The sequence below is a fragment of the Nicotiana sylvestris genome, chromosome 6 (genome assembly GCF_000393655.2).
Source record: "Nicotiana sylvestris chromosome 6, ASM39365v2, whole genome shotgun sequence".
Lineage (NCBI taxonomy): Eukaryota > Viridiplantae > Streptophyta > Magnoliopsida > Solanales > Solanaceae > Nicotiana > Nicotiana sylvestris.
In genome coordinates, this window is record NC_091062.1 from 64,000,969 (window position 1) to 64,015,757 (window position 14,789).

At 34.9% G+C, this 14,789-nt stretch overlaps 1 protein-coding gene across 4 annotated transcripts in view; it reads left to right on the top strand.

Annotated features, from left to right (window-relative positions):
• Window positions 1-7,905: 7,905 nt before the first annotated feature.
• Window positions 7,906-14,789, top strand: part of LOC104228812 (probable phosphoinositide phosphatase SAC9) — a 46,449-nt gene continuing 39,565 nt past the window's right edge. For 3 of the 4 annotated variants that reach the window (XM_070150172.1, XM_070150174.1, XM_070150175.1), the window contains exons 1-4: window positions 7,906-8,002; window positions 8,685-8,775; window positions 8,896-8,958; window positions 12,504-13,102. In XM_070150172.1, coding sequence (XP_070006273.1) covers window positions 8,946-8,958; window positions 12,504-13,102 — 612 coding nt within the window. In that variant the 5' untranslated portion in view covers window positions 7,906-8,002; window positions 8,685-8,775; window positions 8,896-8,945. Of the gene's footprint in view, window positions 8,003-8,304; window positions 8,325-8,684; window positions 8,776-8,895; window positions 8,959-12,503; window positions 13,103-14,789 lie in introns of those variants that run through there. The other variant, XM_070150173.1, reaches the window with a different exon arrangement.

The window sequence follows — 14,789 nt, forward strand, 5'->3', positions numbered from 1 at the left end:
CTTTTTCTTATGAAGTTAATAGGAACAAAGAGCCCTGGTATGAGGACCTAAAAGAGATCGAGGATATGCTAAAGTGCCTTATGGAACAATATGATGAGATACAACTGCGGGTACAAAGGAAAGGGGCAACTATTCATAACTTGGAGGCTCAAGCGAATAAATTAATTGAACCTGGTAAAACGCAACAAGTTGACATTGTGGATAGTAGCCAATATAAGTATGAATTGGCTGCAGAAATTGCCATTATACTGGAGGATTTACAAAAATATGAGGATGATCTAGAGGAGAAGTCCAGAGCAGAGCACCAACAATCAATCGAACAAGATTTTGAGGATGCCGATGTCGTAGAAGAGATACTAGAGTCAACCAAGGATATTGATGATACATATTTAGTTGACTCTAGTGTCATTAGTGTTAAGGATGTTGACAATCCCAATGTTTGTGTAGTTGAGCGTATTGGTCCACACTCCAAGCATTTTTTCACATTGTGTATGGATGATGATATGAAAATAGAGTAGTCCGAGCCACTTGAGGAGTCAAGGAGTAAGGAACAAGATGCCTACATTCTGGAATTCTTAGTGCTAGAAAGTCGGGAATACACATCTCATCCAAAGGCCAAGAAGTGCACAATACTATATTATTTTATTGGGCTAGTCAGATTCGTTCCTCCACCCCTGGAGCATAGCCCAAAACTTGATGCCAAATTAGGGGTTCAATTCATAAGTTCAAAGTGGAGGAAAAAAGTGATTCGCGTCGTGCCGCGATGTTAAATCAAGCACTTATTGGGAGGCAACCCAGCTTTATTGCTTTATTTTATTTTTTTATTTTTATTATTTTTAATTGTATTATTTTTGTAGTGTCAATTTTTTATTTTCTAGGAGCATGGAAAGCAAAGCTATTGGAAGGATGCAACAACAAACCAGATGGTTGGAACTAAGTGTGAGGTGCCCGCATGAATTACCAAGACTGGGAGAAGTCTGAGTACCCCATGAGCTGCTAGTGCTTCGGCCTTTGGCCTACCAGGGAGTTTCTCTTACCCTCTTATAGTTATGATGTGCATTGGGGATAATGCACAATTTTAAGTGTGGGGTGAGGAGATTCTCTAAGTGACTTTCTATGCTACTTTAGTTGTGTTAGTTTAATTGAATAATACTTTTTGTTTAAATGATTAGACTTTTCCCGACGATGGATATCCTAGACAATTTTCTTGAGGGATTTAAGTCTAAAGAAAAAAGGACAAAAAGATTTTCTTTGTAGGTAGTGTAGTAATTCCTCCTTGGTTTTTCTTTGTGTCGCGATTCTTTTCTAAGGGTTTTATTTAAATCGGATGTAGTTAGTTTTTTTTTTTGTAGAAATAGGAAAACTTGTGTTGTGTTTTGAATTGAAGCAATATCTCTTGACTTTGTTATGCCTTGAGAATAGAGAGTACTTTGGTTGTGACGCTTAAGCTCAATTTTTGACTCTTGTATAACTACCTTAAATTGTATGATTTTAAATTTGCTTAACTGCTTTGACTAGAGTATCTTGATGAATCCAAGCTTGAGTGAGTTATGTGTCATGTGTGTGTGTGTGTAAGATTTTGTGTTATTCTATGCGTTGCATTTGATGTCTAGAACTTGCCCCGTGTGTTTGCAAAGCGGAATAGTAGCTTTGTTTAGTCTAGGAAGTGATATAGGCGTTTCTTTGTTGAGCTAGATATGTATATTTTGTCCGCCTAATTGTTACATATCGTAGTTAACCCCTTTGAGCCTATAATACTGATTCTTTGGCAACCACATTACAAGCCTTATCCAATTGTTTGAATTAATCATCTATTTGAACTTTTTAACCTCTCATGATCACTTGAATAGTTATGAACTTTGTAAAAGTTAAAGTGTGGGTAATTGGGTTGGCTTTTGAGTGAAACTAATGAAATAAGGAGAAATGTGCACAGTTTTGAATAAGTAAGAGCCACTTGAATTGGAAAAGAAAAAGAAATAAAGAAATAGTTGTATTGCTGTGAAAAATATTCTTTGATTGTGGTGACTCTTGATGTAATTGTGCTTAAATAAATTGGGAGTTGATGTATATTGATGTGAAGGTGGAGTCATGGTTTGACATAAGCATGGGTTTGAATGTTAAAGTATATGTATTAAAGTGCTTATGGAGGTATTGTCACTCTTATATCCAAATATATCCTACCCAACCCGCAACCTACATTACAACCAAATAAAGTCATACTTGATCCTAGACTGAATGAGCTCGATTAGTAGAGTAGTGCACTACGATCAAGCCTATGGTGCATCTCTTGTTGCATATGAATGTCGTTTCTGAGAGTGAGTGAATTCTTTCTATCTCGAGTTCCTAAGTGTTCTTAAATTTTATTGTGTGGAACTACTCTCTTTTGTTGTGTGAGGGCACTTGATTCATGAAGGAAAGGTAGTTTCAGTGACCTATATATTAGAGTAAATGAGTGAGTTGTGAATAATGCGTAGTACTTGTGAGTCAAATCTTGAGGTGAAGATGTTACACTCTTGTGCTTAGTCTATTTTAAATATTCTTGGTATAACGAGTTAGAAGAGTTGTTTAAAAAGGTCGTGTCTTTATGAAGTGTAGTTTAATTGCTTGAGGACGAGCAATAGTTTAAGTGTGGGGTGTTGATGATCGGCTATAATTACATATTTTAGTCGCTTATTACACTCTAAATTTACTGCACTTTAATTGAGTTTGAGCTTTAATCGCTAGTATTTTGCACTAATTGTATGTTTTATGCCTTGTAGGAGTGATTCCGAGCTATGTAGATATTATGGAATGAATTCAAGTGATTTGGAGCTTTGAAGTCTGAGTAAAATCCCAAGGAATTAAGCCGGGATCGTGTTCGGGGATCAATGGATGATAATTAAGAACGAAATGGAGAATCGAGCGGGCATACGGCGCATTCTAGTAAAATGTACATAACTTTTCACTCAAAACTCCGTTTGGGATCCACAATATATCATTGGAAAGATATTTGAAAGGTCTACAACTTTCATGTTTTGAATTTTTGCAAATTCCCATTATAGCGGTGCGTGATGCGGCATGCGGTGCGCCATGCCTATGGAAATTTTCTGCAGCCTATCAAAATCATCAATCTGAGCTTTTCCACTGCCGCCCCGCATGGGGCGACGCGATAGTACAAATTTTACAGAGTGAGTGTCCTATGTCGCGTGGGATAAGGTATTTTTATCTGGGCCCGACCCTACTTGGTATAAATACATTTTAAAATGCTATTTTGAAGTGTTGGACATACTTTTGGCACAGATTCATCCTAAGGAGGCAGGGACACAATAGGAGCAAGGCGGGGAATTCTTCTAGGAATTTTTCCTTCCTCTTACCTTTTTCATTGTTGGTATGACTTTTAGTATTGTAGTTTTACATACTATTATGAATAGCTAATTTGTTATCTAGAGTTTTGATAAAACTTTTTGTGGAATAAATTCTTGGTATGTTTATATAATTGTGCCGTAATATTTTCTATATTTGTTCAACTATATTATTCTTGTGGTTGATTGAAGGGCCCTCAATTAGTTGTGCCTATTTAGTATGTATTACTCGGAAGAGAGTGCATATTCAGGTAGTTGTTGAACAATATTACTCCCGACGTATGTGAGGAATCAATAACCAAGGGTTTAAAGGTGGGATTATGGATAATGAAACCTTGGGTGCGATCTAAGTGAGCTGTAATTAAAGCCAGCTAGTGTAACTCGGGATAGTATGTCTAGTAAATTGTCGAAATTACTCGGGAGAGAATTACAACACGCAGAGCGCTCATGATCGGTAGAGAATACTTAGGCGAAATTATAGAAGACATAGCGGGAAGGATTCCGACAATTAGGGAAATCATAACTCTAGACCTCCTTAATATTTTCTCCAACATGTAGTATCTTTAGTGTTAATTTATTATTTTAATTTGTTAGTTAGTTAGTTAAACACAAGAATCTTAATTTCTATAAGTTAGGAATTGTTCAAGCTTGTATTCTTGGTGATAGTGAATAATTGTAGCTAAACCTTAGTTCTCTGTGGGATTCGACTCCGGACTTGTAAATCGGATTATATTTGCAACGACCGCTTAGTCCTTTTTATAAGGCATAATTGGGCGTGGTCAGTTTGTAAAAGGTTTTTTCCCCAAATTAATTTTTAGTTCCTATTTTTTGGGAGCTATGTCCTAAAGTGCCGAATATCTTAATTTCATGATGCCAGGGGCTTCTGCCTCTTCTTTTAATTTAATAAAACTAGTATATGTACCCGTGTGATGCGCGGATCGTTGAAAATAAAAATTGTACGGTGAGAGATAATAGAAACCGACGTATATTACAGACTAAATTTACCGACCGCATTCAAACCACATAATTTCTTTAATCTTGATCACTTCCCATCCTTCAAAGTAGTCCCGCATGTAGCAAATAAAACCAGTAATGACAAATATAATAACCAAAAAATGGCTTAAAAAATCATCCCTAAAAGACTGAAAGTATGCTTGAGATCCAAAATAGAGTATTCCCATTTTCTTAAGAAATCAAGTAATAATCAACAAAAATAAATTGCATAAATTCTTGATTTTCTTATGGACAAATCATCGATCAAGTCTTGAGAGGATCAACAAAATAGTAGCTCAACTCCATCATCCTCTTATTGCCCATTCAAACTTGTCATGCGAGTCTCACCCAATCACAATCTCTCAATAGAATAGCATCAAGTACTATTAATACCACAAAGTGAGAAATAGTCAGTAGAGAAAATATGTATAAAATAATGTAACCTACATGAAAAAAAAGTGTAACTACTAAAAAAATACTCCCAACTGCTTTTTTAATGAAAAATAAGCTTTACCCCTATTATTTTTCATTATCCTCGATAGAAGTACTTTCTCTAAAATATGAAATTTTTAAGCCACTAAAACTAAGTATAAACAAAAAGTAAAGTAAATAATTTTTTTTTTGCCTCATTTGTCATATTTTCCAATATTATTCAAAGCTTCAAAGTACTGCACTTACCATTACAACTGAACACTATTGAAGCTTAGCTTTTGACTTAGCAAAATGAATGTGATTTATATATAAACACATCGATTTTTAATAGGGGCAAAGCTTTTAGAGCTTAGATAATTCCAAATATATTTTCAACACTTTACTTCTAGCATAATTTTCATATCCTTCTAACAAATATTTTAAAGTTACTGTACTAACAAAAAAATTCATCATTTATTTTAACACTTAATTGTATAAAGCTGAAAGCTAGGCTTATAATGATGAACTCCAAATTTCATAAGTTAAACAGAATATTTTTCCTAAAGGTTGCAAGCATCATAATGAGTATAAAGTAGATTTACTCTGTTCAAATAAACATTTAGAAGCATTGATATATATATATATATATATATATATATATATATATATATATATATATATATATATATATATATATATATACAACAATCAAGGTCTCTAAACATGAATATATAGGCTCATACCAATACTTCATAGTGAAACATAATAACCTATATTTTTTGTAGCTAAAAATAAATTTCCATATTATAGGCATGATATCTAAACATTAGTAAAATCCTTTCTTCCGCAACAATACTTCTGCAGAATACTTATTTTACATCACAGTGGCTAATCCAAAAAAATCACAATAATTTTTGCATTGTTTGTTATTGACTATGAATGTGATTTCTAAACAGCAAAATGAATACCTAAACATATGTATATCCAACTTATAATTTCAAGCTACTTGTTTTAATTTATTCATTATTCTTTTTTTTTAAGAAGCAGCACAATTTCTACTATATGGATGGCACCTAGTTCCTATTTTTTTTTTTATACAGATAAGGAGAAAAATATTCAAGGCATGATAAAAGTATACCTAAAATATGAGAATGATATTTGTATTCACTCTATTCCGAAGAAGAGGCGGATTAGTCAGCATTCGAGGGTCATGAGGCAGTTTACTTCCCACTGTGGTAGAAAAAAAATTTCTGCAAAAAAAATGTGTAACTAAGAAATATTGCTTATTGATTAAATTACAAATTACCAATATTTCTTTTTTAGATATCTCATAAGTCGATGGCTCAAAAAAATCTGAATGAAAAGCATGTCACGAAATTACCATGACTCCACAATATTCAGTCAAATCATGTGAGGCATCCTATAATTCAAAGTTTTGCATTTGGCATGTGATGCTATGCTGGTACCCAACTAAGACACATGGGCTACTCCCTAGTACATTAGATTACGAATAGCAGCCACATGCGGATGAAAAAATATGTCATTAAACACGATAAGTACATAACTTAAAAGGAGCAACAATCATTAAGGAGTACAAATATGTAGTAAAGCGTTAATATATTACCTCCATTATTGCCGTAGAGAGTAACAATCGGGTTCTGCGCTTAATGAAAGCAAATATTGCACTCGAAGTTGTCAGCATCGTTACAATTACCATTGTTAGTGGAGCAAGAAGGACTTGAGGGTGTCCTGCTAGTTGATTCTCCAAACCCACTTGCCATATATCAAATCTAAATATAGGAAATGACTACAATCCCGTAAATAATTATTTAAATCAACAATTAGCAAACTACCACAATACATATTAATCAATTAGCTACACCTCAATACCAAATTTAGTTCCAACAATTGGAATCCTCATATGCTTGGCTCCAGCACTACTACAATACGTATCCTAAAATCAATTTCTAAATAAACTAAAATCCATCACCTTTTACAACCTATCACAGATATGAAAGATCTACATGTAATAACTTCATCAAACAAACACATTGATGGGGAAATATTAATCCGAACAATGATATTCATATTTTCTGAAAATCTGCTACACTCATTATCTCTTCTATCCATTGTCTCAAGACAATGATCATATATTTGAGAATTATGCGAAGAAGGGTCGGTGGTTAGAATATCATGGGATGCTTGAAGGAAGTTGATATCACAACCAAAATTAAAGTTGATGGATGTCAAATTTCTATGCCAACTTCTTGAGTTTGAGTATTTGTAGATAGTTAGCGAATATAATAAAAGTGGATGTGGTGAGTTAGATAGTTGAGCGACAATTTTAGGTTTTGCGGAGAAAGTTTAGGGAAAGTGATATCTAAATATGCAATTTATAAATAATAATCTAAAATCAATTTTCTTTTCAAACTTAAAGAAAGAAAAAAAAAAACGTATCCCTTAGTTAATTGCAAAAGTTGTGGGATTCCATGTTCTATTAACTACCGAAGGTTTAAAAAATTTTACGAACATCTTTTCTATGTTATTTTTTAAAATTTTCAGGTTTAATAAATAATATAAATTAACTGCCAAAAAATGTGTTTTGTGTGTAATATTTTAACATAAAGACGTGAGACCCCATGATGTTGAATAACTGAATTGGTTAATTATTTAAATTTTGTATTTGTATTTTTTTTCCTTTTTATTTTTTTGAATCTCCAAATTTCTTGGAGTTTTGTCCTAAAACATAACACGTGTCGATATTTTGTTTTGACACTTGACATAATTAACTGCCAAAAAATGTATTTTTTGTGTAATATTTTAACATAAATACGTGAGACCCCATGATGTTGAATAACTGAATTGGTTAATTATTTAAATTTTGTATTTGTATTTTTTTTCTTTTTATTTTTTTGAATCTCGAAATTTATTGGAGTTTTGTCCTAAAACATGACACGTGTCGATATTTTGTTTTGACACTTGGCATAATATCATGAATTTGCTTCTCCTTTTATATATTAATAGACTAATAATAATAATAATACTATAATAATAATAATAATTAATAATTAATAATTAATAATTGATAGCCATAGATATAAATTATGATCTATATTACTTTGTGATAGTTGTATTGTACCATGTGGATGTAGAATGGTACTCCAATACATATTTCTTCGCCCAAAAAACATCGCATCACAATTTGACACCTCTCTCTCTCTCTCTCTCTCTCTCTCTCTCTTCTGGAGAATTTTCCGGTGAGTTACATTTCGTTCTGATACTTGGTATCGCCCAACTCCCACATATTCTGATCTGTTCTGATTTAATTGTCATATCCAATTTGCATCTTGGCTTGAATCATGAATAGTTTTGATCTTTTGGGCATTTGAGTCGTATACATTGATTTCCTTTTTACTTGTTTATACTTAAAGTGATCAGCGAATTCTGAATCTTAGAGGGTTTTATCGAATAATCTTGTTTTGCTTGATTGGGAAATGAATGGATTATTAGTTTCATTAGACCCATTCTGAAGTCCTTTCTTAATTGCTGAAATTAAGTTTCAATTATTCTTTTTTCCCCGTAAGTTTCAATTATTCAGCTTGGAGACTTTTCTTTTTCCAAAATATAATATTTTTCACCTTGGTAATGAGTTATCACGAAGCTTAGCTTGGACTTAGTTTTTAGGTAGGTTTTAGAGGATCCATATTAACAAACCCATATAATATAGCTTTTGAAGGTTTTCAAGGGTATATTTGAAGGAACTTTCTTTGTTTGTTTGAGTGGAAAGAATAATTAAAGATCTTGTTACGATTAGGATTTATGCTGGTTTTGTTTGTGTGTAGGAGAAAAAAAAAGTGATGTTGTTTCTGTAGTTCAATTTCATTCATTGATTGGGAACGTATGGAATAGAACTGTCAGACCTGTATACTTCTTTTGCAGATTCGAAAGCAGTAAATAATATCAGAATTGTGGCAGAAAGGTGCAATTTTTTTCTGAGGATGTTGATGAAGTGATGATAATGTGAATTCAGGTGAATAAGATGAACTTTCCCTTTTTATCTAGCAAAGATGATTTTTCCTATAGGACACAAAATATTACTTTTCCTCTTTCGGTAATTTTCTAACACTTCTCATTCCATTTATCTTGTCAGATTCAAAGTTGTAATGCTCATGAGTACATAAACTATTTATTTATCACGGCATGGATTCATCTGGTAAGATTTGAAGTCTGGATATTAAACTAGTACCTGTTTTCTCGCTTAGTTGTTTGGAAATTCTTTGCTAATAATGGTAACTCTATTAAGCATTTAGCTGCACTGCTATTTTTCTGTTGGTTTGTTGTGGTAAATATTGGGAATTGTATTCTTATGTGAATTTTATGTGAAATTCCTGAATGATTGAGGAGTAGTCTCTTAAACCGACCAAACCGGAACCCAAAAAACCACAGCTGCTGTCATCTTTAAACTTCTTTTCGCCGGAAACTCACCGGTAAACGAGTTGTTGTACAACTCAATATGTACATCAGTAGTTGAACTCACTGAGTAACACAAGTTTTTAACAAAAGGTCCAGATTAACAAGCTTTTAAGACTCCTTAGGTTATCAGGAAGCTCACAAATTAGACTCTGGATCAGCAGAAATTGTCTCTAAGTACGTATCAATTAGACTCAGAACTTCAATTTATTGGAAAGGGAGCCCATGCTTAACTTGAGATTGTAGAGAGCCCTAGCTGCAAAATTGGCGGAGCGTCGTGGATCACAATGAAATTCTCGATGATGGAAGATTCCTACGTCATAGAGGTGGCGCCGGGATTGGTATAGCTTAGCCAAATTCCCGGTAAGTAACTTTAATTTCATTCACCTCGTAGAGGCTCGCAGGATGCCAATCGTCTCCATTCTAAAGCTGGCGCCTGGCAGAGCCTTGACAACGTCGGCATGTATCGATAATTGATGCTATATGAGTACTCTTTCCAGTATACGAAGGTAAAGAATCAACAACAATATGAGAAGCCCAAGGAAAATGGACAACTTGCAGCAGATGAACAATCATTGTGGACGAAGGTTGTTACGGAGAAATATGGAATGGAAGGAAAATGGACAACCAAATCAGTGAGAAACCCATACGGTGTCAGCTTGTGGAAATCAATCAGGAATCTGTGGCCAAAACTGATTAACAAATCCAAGTTCAAGGTAGGAAATGGTAGGAAGATTTCACTGTGGGATGACAATTGGCTAGGTCAAGGACCATTGAAGGATCTCTTTCCTGACATATATTCTTTGAATCAACAACAAGTAACATTACATGAGGCATGGACGAATCAGGGATGGAACCTTACATTCAGAAGATTGCTAAATGATTAGGAGATTGAAAAAGTAACTGACTTTTACAATACTTTGGAGCTATTTCGTGGTATCAATTCTAATTAAGATCTTATCGTATGGCAAAAGAATAGGCAGGGAAGTTTTCTGTTAGATCTGCTTACAAGGAATTCAACTTGTCAAACAATCGGGTTGGTTGTTGGCCATGGAAGATGATATGGAAAGTAAAAATTCCACACAAGGTTGCTTGCTTTACATGGTTATTGGCAAAAGAAGCAGTACTAACACAAGACAACTTAATCAAAAGAGGATTCCACCTGTGCTCTAGATGTTACTTATGTGGAGAGAAGACAGAGACAATTAGCCATCTTTTTTTGCATTGTAAATTCACTGTACAAATATGGAGAATCTTCGTCAGCTTACGGGGAATTTCATGAGCAATGTCAGAAAAAATTAATGATGTTCTAAATTGCTGGAATAAAGAGGGCAACATTACTAGTTATAAAGAGAGATGGAGAATTGTTTCGACATGCATATGGTGGACAATTTGGGAAGAGAGAAACCAAAGATGTTTTGAAGACAAGTCCAGTAACATCCAGAAGATAAAGATGAAATGTTTGGCGCTTTTCTATTTTTGGTGTAAAGGAAAGTTGTTGGAGGATCATGAATCCATTTTTGATGTTCTAGATTCCTTGTGAGATGACCAAGGATATTTAATGTTTATTTTTCTTTCTGGGCATTTTCCTTGTAAATATGGGTGACTTCACCTTTTTAGTGAAGTCTTTTTATTAATATATAAATATGTTACCTTCTCAAAAAAAAAAAAAAAAATATGAGAAGCCCAAGCATTGAGCCAATTGATATTGCAACAATGGCTGCTGCATAGAGCTTTTTGGATTTCTTATGAACATATTTTGGTGAAGATGAAGGTGAGGGTGAAGGAAAAAATGAATACAAGGTGGCAATGGACCGCCACAATAAATATTATCAGAAAGAGATGAAGCTAGCAGGGAATACTGACAGAATACCTAGTATGGACCCATTGAGATGATTGTTTGAGGCACTGAAATTTACAAGGCATTGTAGGTTGATGCTTGGAAGAGTGCCAATGCAACCATTACCTTGCAGGAAAAGTAAATGGGTCATATTGTTAATCAAGAATGGGATAGGTCTAGTGAATTTGCAGAAGAAGGAAAATGGAAGCTAAGGATGTCTGGGTTTTTTTGCGCTGTGGAAGAGGAAGAGGGGGTGTAAAATGGAAGGTTAGGCAAATGTTAATATTAGGGGTAGTTTTAGTCCAAAATTATCATTAGGGGCTTTTACGGTTCAATAGGTGTATGGAGGATAAACTTAAGCTAAATCCAATAGGTTAGAGGCATTTTTGACACTTTTTTTTTTGATTATTTTGCTGTGTGGTAGTTCTTTGCTAAAAATGGTAGCTCTATTAAAAATTTAGCTGCATTGCTATTATACTGTAGGTTTATTGTGGTAATTATTGGAAATTGTGTTCTTATGTGCATTTTATGTGAAAATCATGTATGATTGATGAGTAGCCTCTTAACCCTTATCGCTTTTTGATGCATCTATGAGATTCCTATTTGTGTAGAAGATTGGGTGGCTTTTGTGGAAAACCATAAGGCTATATATTTTTTGGTGTACTACTTCTACACAGGTGTTTCACACCCTTCATCAATAAAATTTTATTACTTCATCAATAAAATTTTATTACTTTGTCAAAGGAAAAAAAACTGCCCTCAGAGCTATGATCCTGTGTCATAAAACAATGAAGCTCCTTGTTGATACCATTGGTGGAGAATATCCATACATGTATAAACTAGCATGTATGATAGTGTAGGGATAGGAGTGGCATACAGGGAATTCCTAGCTCCCAAAAGTCCCTAATTTGTCATTAAAAGAGGCAAAGTTATTGTGTAGTGGAATGAAACAGCCAAAATAGTGTGATTTCAATAGAGAATTCAGGTAGCCGACACCAACTACTTAGAGATTTAGGCATAGTAGTAATTGTTGTTTTATTTGAGCATGCAAGTCTTTTTCCGTCACCAATCAATATGTTCATGTGAACTTTTGACCAGGGTATTCAATTCCATGCATCTTGCCTTTTCAACTTCATTTACTACTTAAAAGTGCCTTTTGGAGGTTGAATCCACTGGGAGCTCTGAAAAGTTGACTATCTAGTGCTTTTTGAAGGAACAATTTTTGGGTGTCTCATTTTGTTTTGCTCCGTTTGATAGATACAGCTATCATGATTCATGAGCTACAATGCTAGGGCGATAAAACCATCCACTTTTTCACCTTTGCTTGCTAGAAAGAGTGAACATGTTCAGCTGTATAGCTTCTTTTGTCTCTTACATATTTTTTCTAATTGAATAGTGTGTTCTATTTTTCTGGTCTGTTCACTCATTTTATTTCTTACTCACTTCAGCTGGACATCCGCGGGATACATCTGTTGTTGTTGTTACACTGGAATCTAGTGAAGTATATATTGTTGTTAGTTTGTCTTCAAGGACTGACACTCAGGTGATCTATGTTGATCCCACAACTGGAAATCTTCGCTACAATGAAAAGACAGGATATGATGTTTTCAATTCTCAAAGTGAAGCCTTAGATTATGTGACGAATGGTTCAAAATGGCTGTGCAAGAGTATAACCTATGCCAGGGCTGTGCTAGGATATACTGCCCTTGGGAGCTTTGGTTTACTTCTTGTTGCGACAAAGTTGTCAGCCAGCATTCCAAATTTGCCTGGGGGTGGATGTGTATATACAGTAACTGAGAGCCAATGGATCAAGATTTCACTTCAAAACCCTCAGCCACTGGGCAAAGGTGAATTAAAGAATGTTCAAGAAGTGACAGAGCTTGACATTGATGGCAAGCATTATTTTTGTGAATCGAGGGACATTACTAGACCTTTTCCAAGTCGTATGCCCTTGCAGAATCCTGATGATGAATTTGTGTGGAATAAATGGTTTTCAGTGCCCTTCAGAAAGATTGGACTTCCAGAGCATTGTGTCGTTCTTCTGCAGGTTTTACTTCGTACTTGGTACCCTTAGATACTGTACTTTTTTTGGTGTGGCATTCGACACTTGCAATAAGTTCCACTTCTATGTGTGTGATGCAAGGGAAAAAAAGGAAAAACAAAATAATGGCTTATGATCAATTTTGCTGTACTTTGTCATTCTAAATCACTGCCCTTTGTGCAAGTTTGTCTACTTTACTGCATTCTGTGCTTCCTACTGAACAGCTGTTATGAAGCTGCAAACAAGTATTTATGCATCAGAGTTATATGTTACTATTCATAGGTAGGGTATAGATGAATTTTTGCACGTGATTAAAGAGTGAGCGGCTCATTAAGCTTGACTTTTAGCTTGTTTGTCTATTAAAGCAACCAAACTTGAGCTTGCTGTCGAGCTCAATTTAAGCAAACTAAGCTTTTTGGCTTGGCTTGTTTAATGTCCAAGAACAAGCTTCTGTCTCCCTCTCTCTCTTATGTGTGTGTTTGTGTGTGTTTCTTTTTAAAACTTTTGAGGTCTAAATATGTGATTAGGAGCTACAGTTCCACTTAACTCAGCTTGTTATTAAAGCACTTTGTCGATGTCGTGCAACAGTTTGGCCAATCTTTGAATCTCCCAGTTAAAGCATTACCTTCTAAAGTTGAGGCTCCAATTTCATTGTGCTAGCAATGATAAACTGACTTCTCAGTATCCAAAATAAACTAATAATGATCAGGGAAAGTACTGTTTAGGGGGGATTGACCTAACAATTCATCAATGCAAAAAAGTATCTTCGTTCCATCACCTAATTTGATTGCAATGTTAGCCTTAAATTGTAGCCAGAGACTATTATGCTTCTAGAGGCCGAAACGATGAGGCGAGTTCACAGAGTCGGTACACCAAGCCTTGCGATCCCCATACTTGCATTTAAATCGAATTCCTCCATGGGTAACCTTCTTCTTTTCCATATCTCCATAGCCATTCTACCACAATGAGTTGTTTTAGTTCTTCAAATTTTTGATCCCAAGACCACCTACTTTCTTTTCCAGCAACACTTTGTCCCATTTAATCAAGTGGAAGTTCCTTTCTCTTTGTCGCCATCCCATAAGAAGTCTCTTTTGATTTATCCAATGTTTTCCTCACCTTAGAGGGTATTGGAGAAACGTACATTAGATTGGTTGGAAGAGAATCAAGTACACTGTTAATTAGGACCACTCTAACTCCAAGTGAGAGATATAGCCTTTTCCATATATCCAATTTCTTTCAAACTTTGTGATGACTCCTTGCCATATTTCTTTGGCTTTATGTCGGGTCCCCAAAGGCATCCCCAAATATGTTGTTGGAAGTTCCCCTAGGCCCTATCTAGCCTCCAAAATTAATCACAAGATCTTGCATCTCGTTCACGGGATACGTAAAACCTTTTCTCAATGTTGATTTTTGGCTGCTACACTGCCTCAAAAATCAGCAAAATGACTCTTAGATTCCTTAATTGGTTTTCCTCAGCTCCACAACGGATTAAGGTGTCATTTGCATAGAAAAGGTGCATAACTTCAATTCTTTGAAGATTCCTTGCATTCACTGAGAAACCCTTGATCCAAGTTAAGATCCCTAGTTTTGCATAACATTTTGCTAAGCCCTTCCATGACCAGAACAAATAGGAAAGGGGATAGAAGGTCCCCTTGTCTCAACCCCCTGCGAGAAGGAACGAAAATCTTCTGGG